General features: G+C 43.6%; 1 protein-coding gene across 9 annotated transcripts in view; it reads right to left on the bottom strand.

Moving 5' to 3' along the window:
- Positions 1–2,376: 2,376 nt before the first annotated feature.
- OTUD7A (OTU deubiquitinase 7A) overlaps positions 2,377–13,362 on the bottom strand; it is a 121,337-nt gene continuing 110,351 nt past the window's right edge. For 7 of the 9 annotated variants that reach the window (XM_027657615.1, XM_027657613.1, XM_027657620.1 and 4 more), the window contains 4 exons: positions 12,140–12,289; positions 6,020–6,134; positions 5,701–5,785; positions 2,377–3,924 (listed from right to left, as the gene is read on the bottom strand). In XM_027657615.1, the coding sequence (XP_027513416.1) occupies positions 2,491–3,924; positions 5,701–5,785; positions 6,020–6,134; positions 12,140–12,289 (1,784 nt within the window). In that variant the 3' untranslated portion in view covers positions 2,377–2,490. The remainder of the gene's footprint in view (positions 3,925–5,700; positions 5,786–6,019; positions 6,135–12,139; positions 12,290–13,362) is intronic. The other 2 variants (XM_027657617.1, XM_027657622.1) reach the window with 1 other exon arrangement.

The following is a 13,362-nucleotide window of genomic DNA, read 5'->3' as shown; positions in this document are numbered from 1 at the left end:
AGTTGTAAATCTCTTTCTTTTACGAGTAGGAGATCTTAAAAACATACTATAGAAACAAATCCTTTAAAAAATGGGAAACAGTGAATTCTCATGGTGATTGCTTATTTTTATATATGTGCTGTTACTTTTTTCCTCACTGAGAAAGATACAACTCACTCAAATACACAGGCTGGTGTGGATTACTGCTAATGTATTTCTAAAGCACAGCTTTAACAGAAGTGATTCTCAGAGTATCAAATGCTACTGCTACTCTAATGCCCTAAGAATTCTTAAATCTTTCTGGTTTTTGTGAAGTTTCATCCTTCCAGTTTTCTCAGTCTCTGCAGCAAATACAATCAAGTGTAATATTTGATTTCTTTTTACATGATCTGGCCTGTTTTAGCATAATCTGCAATCCCAGTTGTCTTTGACAATTAGAAATTAGATGTAATCACAACAGCAAACCAAACAGGGCACTGCTCACCAGTGTATGCAGCTGGAGACGGGTTTGGAACGTGCTTACCTTGGGGACAGGAGTCACGTGGAGCTTTAACACACACCAGAATTTCCCTTTCAGGAAGGAAGCAAGTTCAGTGAGACTCAGTGTATGCTCAGAATACAGCAAGGAATGTGAAGTACAGGCCTGGATTCATGGAATACCTAACATGGCAAAGACCCTCACTTTTTAGGACTGGTTAAGGGACTTATTTTGAGACCTACCACTCAGCAGAAAACCTAAAAATACAGTCAGTTTTAAGCATATGCTCAGTTCCACCAATTTTGGTGGGACATTAGAAAAAGCTCGTGTGCTTTTCCTCAAAGCCAGCACATGGCAGCAGAAGTTTGTGCATCCTGTTTTGCAGATGACTTTAAGTTTGGTTTCAGGGTTAATTAGGGTTAACCCTGATTAACCAGTGAAATGGTGCCACCCACGTTAAGAGCAAAAATTGGGGTACAGCAGAAAAAGAATCAGAAACAAAGACTCTTTGGCAAAGGATCTTTCCTGTGAGGGCCAGAAAAGTGCTATTCCATAGTGAGGAAGGCAGAACTCATGTTGTGCACCTTTGGGTGGCAGAGGAAGTCCTGAAGGCAGTGCTTCACCTGCTGGTGGAAAATTAGCTCTTTATAAAAGCCCCGTGTGTAAGGGGAGAGTAAATGAGCCACTGAGCTCTTGTTCCTACACTGTGCCACTGATGGTGGAGGGTGCAAAACCTTCAAGGAAACCTTCTCGTGTCATTCATCTACTTCACCAGCATCTCTTTACAGAAATGTTTCTGTGAGCTAAGTTTTATTTTCAAAAGTATTGCAAATACTTCTGTAAATATTTGGATATCAGGCTTGTGCAAATCTGTGCTCAGAGCTGCCATTCCTGCTGGAGGTATTTTACAGCCATCTGGGAACCTTCTGGGCGGAGATAACTCACTCTGGGAGAAGACTTGGAAATAGGTGGAGCCAACAGTCTTCAAGAAAGGCTCACATAGTTAGGCTTGCAAGAATTATCACTCAGTAATGCTGAGAAATGAATAAATAACTAATGATTAGGCTCATGCACTAGCTAAGGCATAAATTGATACATTACATTTGCTTTGACAAGCAGTTCATTCAGATCTAAAATGATCCTAAATTTCCTAGCTGGTCATTAAATTTTCCAAATGTAGTAAAATTTTTATATTTTAATTTTATTTTAATATTTCTCTGCATTTTAACAGCAATGAAAATACTTTTGAAATTCAGGTGCCCAAAACTATATTATGTGGTGGTTTTGGGACATGAAGTCTTGAAAGTCATAATGAATTTTTTTATAAAACCTGTTTAAAAATTCAGTGCAAATAAAAGTGGTTCAAATCTACTTCTTTTTTTTTTTTTTAATGGAAATGTAGAAATAATTGGTAAGAACTTAAAATTAGGAAGAGCTACAGCCCTCATGAATTCAGACCTTTCACTCCCATTTTTCCAGAATCATTCCATTTCAGAGTGAAGTAAGTACAAACATTAGTAGCAATGCAGTATGCTGCCATGTTAAAAATGTGCAGTATGCAAAATCACTACCCTCCCAAAAGAAAAGGCTATGAAAAATTTAGGTTTTACTGAGAAAAAGACTCTCATAATAGCTCTATCATTTCAAAAGTCTGCAAGGCAGACACTACCCTACCACAACACCACATCTCTGTTATTATGACTTGCCCCTATCATTCTACTACCTGAGTGATGTCAGTGTAAATTCAGGCACCATTAGTAAATTTTTGACCAAACATATACACAGCACTGACAAAGGAGTAAACAACCCTTCAGCTTACCAGTATATGTAAAAAAGACACTGACAAAATGGAAAATAATATTTTTATGATAAATTAATCCTATTATTTCCTCATTGCCCCGGAAAAGCGAAAAGCTAGACACTATTTACTCATCAATCCTTTATTCTTGTTTTAAGGATTCCTTTTACTGCAATCCAACACTGTTTACTTTGTAAGTAAGAAAATGGTAAAACTAAGTAGTCAGGAAGAATCCTCAATGCCTGTGTCCCTTGCTGTCCCTCTCCCTGCGCTTCAGCTCCTCCTTGTAGCAGTAGGAACAGTAATTGTCAGTCTCAGGACGACCATAAAAGGAACAGTTCTCCTTCTTACAGCGGTTCTGCTGGATGGAGTAGATTGGGCAAACTGTGCTTCTGCCTTGGTTTTTGTCGTTGTTCAGCCAGGTCTGGGGAGCGTCCTCGTCCGCGTACTCCAGGCAGTCCCTGATGTCCGCGGTGTTGAAGCCGTTGGTGTAGGTCTGGGACTTGTGCTCGGCGGGCAGGGCACAGCTCAGCGACTCCACCGTGTTCACCGTGCGGATCCCGGGCAGCCGGGCCGGGCTGTAGCTCTGGGAGGACAGGGACCTGTTCTGCTGGGGGTAGGTGGCACAGGTCTTCAAGGTGCCCACTACTGGCTTGTAGGTGTCGTCTTGGAAGCTCGATGGCTTGGAGTTGACGTCATGCAAATGGATGACACTCTGCCTTTGGACAGGGGGAGTATGGCTGTAGTGGGCAGACACTGGGATGGGGCCACTCCTCTTGGCACCACTGCTGGGGGAGGAGAAGGGCCCGGGGGTGGGACTAGTGCGGTCTTTGAACTTTAAAACCAGCTGGGTTGTATGGCTTTGAGGCAAGACGGGTGATGCCCTATCCTGAGGAGATGTTTCCAATTTTTCTTTTGAATATGCTTCTGGCTCCATTTTCCTACTAGATGAGCCATTCAGTGCAGCCTTTTTCTCAGCTTCCTTCCTCTTCTGTTCCTGCTCTGCATTGAATCGCTCCTGGGCGCTAGTCAGGTAATAACCGATCATCTCCTCATGGAACTGATGCCTGTGACTGGTCAAAAGAAGGCCAGCAAAAATAAACTTCCGTTCACCCTGCATGGCAGCTCTCAGAATGTTCAGGCTGAGCTTCACGTCAGTGCTGTACTTCCAGGGGTCAGCCTGCTTGTCAGGGAAGGGTTTGGTGCTGCCCTTGTCCGTGGGGGAGCTGCTGGCTCTGTCCGTCGGGGACGGGGTGGTCTTCTCCGACGGAGACGTGCTCGCAGACTGGCCCGACTCCTCCTTGCTCCCTTTTCGAGACTTTGACTTCTTCTCTTTGACCTTCTCTACTATGTCCCCATTTTTTCCATTCCCTGAATTGGCTCTGCTCATTTTGCCATGCACCAGCCCTCCAAGACCACCCATGTTCTTTTTCAGTTTAATTCCCAGGGTTTTACTGAGGCTTCCTATTTTATTGGCAACTGAATCCGTCCTGGTTTTGTCTTTATCTTTCCTTTGTTTGTCCTTTTCTTTTTCTTTACTGTTTTTGCCATTATTGCCATTGGAATTACTACAGATGGAATCTCGGTCCGAGTCCATTGAGTCAGCCAGAGACTGCACGTCTTCCCCAGCTGAAGCTGTAGGGGATTCTGGTTGAGCCAAAGGGGCCTGCTATGGAAAAGTAATTATAATTAGATACAGAAAAATCGGTGTTATGCAGGAACTGGTGCAAAAAGACCCCCCAAATTCAGTACATATTTTGACATTGATTATAAATATATTTTTTAATTTACACAGTGACATTTTCAACTGGTTTCTTCACCAAATAAAACATATTTTGCTGTGCTTACTCTGTATCTTTCTTGTTCCTAAGTAGCTTTTGGCTCCTTTCGAGCACATTTGTAGGGCGGGGGTCGGTCACTGGGGCTCTGTGACAGTCAGTGTGTGAGCTGTGGAGAGGAGCTCCCTGTGGAGCAGAGACCAGCACAGGCCTGGCCACTCCACAGGGAGCACCTCCAGGGGCTGTCCCTGAGCCAGCAGGGAAAGGAACTGGTGACATTGCCATGGAAGGGGAATGAGGTGCTGCTGAAAACTGTGAGGGGGATCCAGCAGACAAGCCTGCATGCAGCAATATTTCAAAATCCATCATGTTCAAAACCCAACTTATTTAAACTGACTTTTTCATTGCTCGGGTCTCTGGTGCGTGAAAATCAAAGGTACGATGCAGCAGAGCTGAACGTCTCACCTGGAATATCACACATTAAACTTAAGCCAGAAGGCTGAGGAACACAATTATGTGCTTTCATGCTTATTGGAAATGCAGTGCAGATAAAACTGGTGTCACAAATCCAAGTTCCACTTTATATTTTAAGTAACATGATAAAACATCTTTCTTGACAATGTGATAACATGGACCCAAGGGTACTTTAAAACAGGACTCTGTTCATTAACTCCTGCAAAACTTAGTCTTGCTTTCAGGCACCACGTAGCCAAAATCTGCTAGAGATAAATAGGGAACACTTAACTAACCACAAGGACTCAGGGAGGGGTAACCTGTAGATGTATATATTTGTGGTATTGAAATACCTGCCTGCTTCTTGTCCCTGGGTACTTCCATGTCCCCTGTCTCTCAGGGATCCCTGAGCACCCACCACCCAGTTGGGAGCAGAGGTGACAGTGCTGGTGTGACCTGACCATCACAGTGTCAGCAGGGACAGGTAACCCAGGTTCCACACTCACCACTTACAGATACAGGACCATTTTGCCTCTCCTTTTTATCATGTGGTAGCTGCTAGTGTTGAAACTATAGAAAAATGGATTTTCCCCCTCTTGCAGGTTGCTAAATCCTTTTGTTCTGTTCCTCTGTTCAAGCCCCATCTGTGCAGGCGGCCTAAATCACCTCCATGTTCTCCTAGCAACCTTTAGCCTCCAGACTAACCCCTCAATCTATTCAATGCAGTTTGCAGAGAAATTTGCAGCTGAGTAGGTGCCAGCTGGGCATGATTCTAAAATAGCTCTCTGGAAGAGTCAGGCTCCAGTTCAGAGCCTGTCTGTGGCCTTTTGTCAGCCACTCTAAACTGGGAGCTGTCCAGAGGGACCAATGCATTCTCAGAAAGGACTTGGGATTGGTGATTTAACAGTGGCATTAGGAGAGCAAGCCAAACTTCTGAAAAAACAATGGTGAGGTTTCTTTAAACTACACAGACTACTGGAAAATGTAACAGAAAGATAAGCTAGAAAATATAGTTCAGCAAAAAATATACAAGCAACTGTGTTATTAGAGCAAATAACCAGATAAATCCATAAGCCTGATTGCAGTGTTAGTGAGCCATGAGTGACTTGTCCCTGCTGCTGGGACACTGAGGTGTTTCCAGGCAGCCCTCCCTCCCCAACACCCTCCATGCCCTGTGTCTCTGGTTGTTTGGAGCGAGGGGGAGTTGACCTTACCCGTGTCTCGGAAGGGATGCGTATCCATGTTACATTCATGTAGCTGTGCAAAAGGTTAAGCTTTGCCTCAAGAGACAGAATCAAACTAAAAATGAAAAAAAGAAAGGAAGTCAAAAAGCCGGAAAGAAAAAGCAGTACTTCATAACAGGGAGAGGTGTAACAGCAGCCTGAATTGTGACCATCAGCTGGAGACCCACCCATGTCTTCTGCCACGTAACCAGAGAACAAGAACAAAGCCCTGGCAGCTCTCCCAGTACTCCAACCAGGTACAGCTCAAGACATTTTACTGCTTAACACTGAAGTTACAGAAAGGTCTTACTTGGCCAGTCTGGTGTTATCATTGTCATCTTTTCCCCACTCCCAGTCTTTCCCAGGATCGACCGCAAAGTGCAAAGGCAGTAACTTGTGTTCAGAGTCAGTCAGGGGGATCACAGCTGAAGCAGAGAAGAAACAAGGATTGGGGTGGGGGGAACAAAAATAACAAAAAGAGAAGATTCAGCTGTGAAAAGCATAATGGCTGCTGCAGGAAGGGCAGGGTTTGAGTGTGCAGCAGAACTGTCTCATCAGAGCACCACAAGTGATTTATACCGGGCTCCACCTCCCTGTCCTCGTGTGTGTGCAACAGAATACCTTGATTTAATACCCTGATTGCTCCTGAAATGAACAAGAGTCACCTGTGGAGGAGGGGAGACCTCTGAAACATGGCCATTCTGTAATGCACAATAAACATTTCCTGGAGACAGAGTTATTACAATACCAGAAAGCAGGGGCAGTATTCCTGCCTGGCTCTCAGAATCACAGATTCACATACTTGTTAATTACTTTGCCTTTTCGGTTTAGCACCTTTTTGTTTTGCACTGTCAAAGAATTAAAAATACATTGGTATCAGCAGTAAGAAACAGAGCAAAAGGCAGTTACAGCGATTTTGGACTCAAACTGTGAATTAAGGTAATTGAAGAGCATAGATCAACATATATGTGAGTCAAGAGGTCAGTGTGAGGTCTGTCTTGAGTGTAGTGAAAGGACCATAACTTCTGTTATACCCCAGCACTGCAGTTTTGGCTCTTCTGTTCTTTCCCCTCTCTGTGAAGGCTCTGCTTTCTGACACCTCTCTTAATGACTCTGCTTTATACTCAGCATGCAGGGACCACACTCTGCTGTTACAGACTGTCTATCATTCATCACCAGCAAGAAAGTAAGAGAAAAACAGTCAGCTCTAATTAAACCCACCAATTTGCTTGCATTTCATTAGGAAAAAAAGGTAAAAACTGTTGAAGACCTAGTAGGATGCTCAGCATGGTGCAGGTCACTGCTGCTCCTCTGCCAACCAATCAAGGAATTTAATTTTCTACGCTAAACCCCTAAAGAGATCACCCAGGTATTCATTCCAGCCAAGCCAGGGGACAAAGAAACCTGGAGAAATCACCCAGACATCAGGGCGCTCAGTTATTGAAACCCGACTGCAATGGTTATGTGCTGTCCATAGTCCCTCCTGCAGTTCAGAAAACACCCCTTGTCAAAAAAAAGGTAACGCGTGTTTGGTACAAGATTGCTCCTCGCCCAGCAGAACAGGCAATGTCCTGCGTGCTGGGGGGCAGCGGGGCTCGTCAGCCCCATCCCAGGGTCACACCGAGGGTTGTGCTGTTCAGCCCCATCCGAGGGTCACACCGAGGGTTGTGCTGTTCAGCCCCCATCGCTGCAGAACGCGCAGAAAACCCGAAACCGCCCCAAATCCCGCGGAAACGCCGCTCCCTGGCGGTGACGGCGGGGAATGCGGGAACTGCTCCCCGGAGCAGCGGCAAATCCTGCCCGGGACACCGGGACACCCCCGCTCCGGCCGCGCATCCCGCCGGCAGCAGGCACGGGCATTCAGACCGCAAGGGAATTTAGCGCCTTTAACACACGCGGTGTGAATAAGCACAGTTCAAGTGTTCAGTTCAACACACACTGTCCAGCAAGTTCCTGGAGCACAGGAACAGAAAAAATGGACAGCAGATGTGACCACTGAATACACCCTTTCACACTCACTGGTGTAACACGAGGGTTTCCCCTCCTGCATTCCGTGAAATTATTGCAACAAAGAGGCTGGAGTAACAGAAAACAGTCAACATGTTTCCCAAGGAAAACACGTATTCTGCCAATTAACTGAATTAGCAGCAGGCACTGACTGGGCTGGCAGCTGACCTTGCAGTGCAATATCTCAATCATTTAGAGGATAAAGGCAACTTAGAAAAGAGCAGCATTCTAAGTTTACTACACAACAGTTAACTTCCAGTAGCACCTGACCTTACAGGTACAGAGAAGTGGGAATGTGATCCTAGGGCAGGTGATGTTGGAAAGCCTGGACCAAAGAACTGCCAGAGAGTTGGAGCAGTCTCTTTGGGAGGGAAACTTTAAAGAGTAAACATGAGTTTCTTTTCTAAGGGCAGCTTGAAACTAACTTATTTTCCCATCGTGCAGTAATAATAATTCTTTATAAACAAATTGTAAAGGAGTTCTTTTTAAACTTCACTGTTATTACTGATACTGAAAATACAACTATTAAAATGCTTAGTGATAGTCAATTTTATTAAAATACAAAATTAAGTACAAAACTAAGCTTAGAGCTGATTGTCTATAGCACGTCACTGTTGTCTGAACTACTGTGCACATTCTGTGTCTTTATCTTCACACAGATAACTGTTACTCTGAGTTGAATGGTGACATTCTAAGGTACAGTCTGAGGCTGGTAGGAAGCACTGCTCTCTTTGGGCAAAATATATCTGCTAAAGTAAGGGAGCTTTACAGTTGTGTCTTCACTGCAAGAGATTTCCTCTCTCAGGGAACTGTGTTTGATAGCCACAGTTTTTCCTGTAGGATTCCCCACGTTCCTAGCAGAAAAGTATTTTTATATCATGACTGCAAGCAGGATCCCTCACATTAATTCCAAAAGCAAACCCCTCAGACTGCAGCACCTCACAGAAGCACAGCTACATCAGAGTTTGCAGCTTTGGTGCAGTTGCACTTGGCTTTGGATACTCTCTAGCTGGAGCCACACAACTCAGAACACAGCCTACCAGCCCCAACACACGGGATGTTTGACCAGCAGTTCATCCACAGCAGTTTAAGACACAGTGAGGACTTTCCTGCCGTTCCTCAGCTGGGTGTGTGTGTGAAGGAAGTCACAGTGTTTCCCAGCACTCATCTTCATGCCTCCAGTGTCACTGTTCATCTTATAATGCTGGTAAAATAAAACAGTGAACCCGAGACTGACACACTGCTGTCCCAAACCAGTGTCACCCCTGTCACACCCGGACTGCACTCAGATGGAGCACGGTGTGGGGGAAGCTCCAGGTTCAAGGAAGCAGCCTTAGGGGCAGCTGAAAGCCAGGCTGTGTTTCCATGAACAAAGATACAAAACATCTGCATCATTAGAGCCTGCTTGGATATAAAAATATTTATAGGATTTTAATCAGACACTGGATTTCAAAATGACAGGCCCTCTGGCAGCCAGCAGAACGCCAGCTGTGTGCTGGTAGAAAGAAGACATGTCAAAATGTGGTTTAAATCCTCTCCAGACAAGATGATCTTAGTGTGTTTTCTCTTTATATAAATTTATAGGAGTATTTTAATTATCTGATACAGAATCTGTGCCAAAGCAGGACTTCAGGCATTCACATCAGTATTTATTTGACCCTACATATTTCTCAAATATAGACATATTGCCTCCTCCCCAAGAGAGCTGAGCAGCAGCTGAAACATGTGACTGTACATGCAGTAGCTCAGACAGTTCCAGAGGCTTCTCCTGACACCTGGTTACACAGAGCAGGAATACTCCAGGTTACAAATGGCCGGGCTCACCAAGAGGCTCCTTTTAAGAAGGTGGAGCTCTGAGCTCTCACTTGCATTCTGACAGTTCCAAATCTGTTTGGTTTTGAACCTGTGCCACTGTTACTGGCACATTTCACAGCCGTGGCTCTGCCCCCATGTGCCAGAGCATCGCTCTGCTGATGAGGTACAAACCCAGCACTGCTGGAGCATCCTTGTGCCAGCCCACTTCCTGCCACAGCAGGGAGAATAACAGGAATGCTGTGGTTGCTCTGGTCTCCAACAGCAACCAGCCTGGCAGCTGAAAGCTAAAGCATTCCCTTCATCCCAGAATAAATGCCAAATGCTCTCTGCTGCTCCACAGAACTGGAGCCTGGGTATTCAAGGCCCTGCAGTAAGACACGTACAACTGGGTCATACAAAACAAATACTACTTTGATTCATTGACCCTTGTAATTAACCTGGATGAACATGAAAACCAGTATTTAATGTTTCTGATGCTGCGCTGGATATTTGGTAGGGTTTTCTCTCCCAGCACCTTTCCTGTGGCAATACAGGTGTAGGAAAATCCTACAGAAAGACAGTTTTCCCTAGCACTTGTGGGAGAAATCAAATATATAATCTCATTATCAAACCCAAGATCTTGCAGTGTGTGACTAACAGGAATATATGGGAGAGGCGGGGTCAGAGCAGCTGAACAGTAATGTCCCTCACTACCTTTTGTCAATCCCATCCCTTAGAGGACACAACAACAGCAAAAGGTTTGGTGGATGGCAGTTCCCCTGACTGCAAAGTTATTGCAGAGAGAGTTCAGTTCTGTGTATCCAGTTATTTGCACACAGAGGCTCTTGTAAGACCTGTGATCATGAAGCCTGGTATGAAGGCAGACAGATGTGCCTGAGATAAATGAGGTTTCTGTCAGTCTGCTGATATCATTCTGGTCCCAGTTGTTAGAAAGGAAGAAACAGACACTGGCAACTCCACCAGACAACTTTACAGTGTATCATCAGCAACTATCAACAGTGAGACCATGTCCTTAAAGGCTCTCCAAAACTCCAGCTTCATTCATATCACATTTTTGCATTGAAATGGGATAGATTTGCTTTTCAGACTTTCATTTCTCAGAAGGTGTTTCACATCATACCTCAGGGTTTTCCTATGTGAAAAGCATTTTCCTAAGGGCTGTTCTTCTACTGCCTGAGGGCTGGAAGGCAGCTCCAATGTCCCAGCACATAATGCCAAGGCCAGAGATATTCCCAAGCACCTGCCTACGAATCCCTGAAATAGTTCTGTGACAGTGGAGGCCAAAGAGCTGGACTGGACTGATTTTTCCCATTGAATATCTGACATCTTGAGTATCTACATCTAGATCAACCTTCTCCATTTCAGTCTTATGATTCAGTCTCCTCTTGACCAGCACAAGGTTGCCAATACCACCTGCAATCCTTGGTGTAGCTTCCCATCTCACACAGCTCATGTAAAAGCTCTCTGCTCCTCCCAAAGGGGTGACAAATCAGGTGTCAGATTCTTGTGTGAAGACACTACAGCAAAATCTGCTGTTCAACAACTCCTTTCTTGCTCCTTCTCATAATTTTAGTGAACACCTTCCTCTCTGCTTTGCAGAGCTGCAGCACTGCTGGCATGGCAATGGGCATGGCAATGCCTAATACATCCAAAATCAGATGGAATGCACACAGGGTTAGGGAATCAAAGGATGGACATTTAGGTGCCTCTAGACCTCCCTATGAAGGAGGATGGAATGGCATTCACTCAGGAGATCTCAACAACCAGCACACATTCCCATTTACTTTACAGCTATATGCATTCATAAGGGATTTAAAACACCTTGGAAGTATCACCAGGAAAAAATAAGACTCATAACTAAAAGCAAAACTCCCTTGAATTTTTCTAAAGCCTTAACATGTTTTTGGCAAAAAACTTTTCCCTTCTTCACAAAAGGAACAAAGACAGATAGAACTTCATCTCACAGCTTTCTATTATTAAGCAAACAGCTCTAGCAAATAAGGGCACTTATAGCCAGCTCCTGGGCTACTAATGCAAGAACAGATCCAGTTCTGAAGCTCTTGTCACTCCCAATCCCATATCCAGGAAGCTCCAACTTGACACAGAAGTATCTGGTCAGACTTTTTTGTCACTGTTCCAAAGCAGAACAGAAGGCAGCAAGGTAAAAACATTTCACCTAAATGTTTTTAAATGAGAAAAGTGCATTTAGCATACTACAAGAGAGGTATTTTTTTCCATTACATGAGTTTTTAGTAGTATCTGATTCACACTTAAGCTTCTGAACACTTTATTAACCCAAACTAACAAAGGCCTTCAAGAACCCAGAGTACTGTAGGTAACTATGGTTATACCTGTACATTTATGTACATATATGGAACTGACTGACAGAAACAGTGTGAGTGACAAAGACAGGCAGTGACAGCCCATGGATTAGGACTGTTGAGTTCTTGGCTCCCAGGCTTGTGATTAGACTACTCCTAAGCATGCAGCAATAAAATTTAGTGAATATTGTCTCTTTTCTGATAGCTAAATACACCTACAGGTAGAAGAAGGTACTGTGTGCATTGTATTCAATATATATCCTAGTGTTACTGTGTTTATAGCATACCTTGTTCTCTCTGTTGGTCTTTTTGTTCCATGGAAACAAGAGCAGAGAAATGGGCCTGATCATAGGCCAGCACAAGAGGTGAGCAATGGCATCTGTTTGGGAGAACTTCAAGTGGCAAATAAATTCCTCCAAATGGTATTGGTGCAAATGCTGCAAAGGAAAAGGGGATCTTTTAAGAACAGACAATAATTGTAACAATTGTGCTGCAATATTTTCAGAGCCCCAGGAGAGCAGACTAAAGCACAGTAATCAGTGCAGGAAACAGTCATAACAGGTAAAATTTAATTATAAAAATGTCAGTAAATACACAACAAGCAATAATGAAAACCTTCTGCTCTTACATATTTTTCCTTGCTTTAATTGTTTACTAGTAAAGTTATTAAGGTCTTATAACAAAATCTCAATGACTCACACAGGTATGCAGATCTGTACCTTCCTGTAATACTTGTAAGGAGAAGCGTATTTTCTAATAATCATCAGTAAATACACTACATTCTTTTGGCAACAGACTCTGCTCGTGCCTTACAAACATGTTTATAGGCCACACGTTACATATCTGTGAATGTGCATAGGTATGCATGCGTGGTAATGTTAAGGAAGAACTCGAAAAATTCTACAAGTAGATAAATGGGATGCTCCATCTGTAGGGGAAAAATCTTGCTTCTATATATACACTTGCTTCTATATATAATTATGGGAACAGCAAGTTTGGGCAGGAAAATTCTCTCAACGTGTTTGCTTCTGACCAATTATTTTTTCCTTTTGCTACAAAAATACGAATCTTTATTGCTGAAATATTTCCAAAATGAGTTCCCCTTGTGAGCCCACGCTGGCTGTGATCAGTGGCTGCATTGTCTTTCAGGTGTTTTTCCATAACTTACCGAATCATCTACAGCCATTTAACATCTTCCTTTAATCAACCAAACATCCCCCTTTAGTTAAGCAACACACTATCATGAACTAGTATTCTGTTAGTTCATTGTAGAAAGTGAGTGAAGTGAATTTAATCCTTCAAGTCCTGCTCAGACAGTGTCCAGCTGGCTCCAGCATTTGTGTGCTCACATGTGCAAACTGAATAAAACAGTCTGGAAACGTTTGAATGATAAGCTGCAAAGGAGTCATTAAAAACAAAAATCCAAGACACACACATTCAAAATTCAATTTTTCAAAGATTAGATTGATTTCTGCAGGGTTTTAAGGGACAACAAAATAACACAGCAAAC

The sequence above is a fragment of the Corapipo altera genome, unplaced genomic scaffold (genome assembly GCF_003945725.1).
Source record: "Corapipo altera isolate COAL_440 unplaced genomic scaffold, ASM394572v1 308, whole genome shotgun sequence".
Classification (NCBI taxonomy): Eukaryota; Metazoa; Chordata; class Aves; order Passeriformes; family Pipridae; genus Corapipo; species Corapipo altera.
This window is presented reverse-complemented; position numbering and strand designations above follow the sequence as displayed.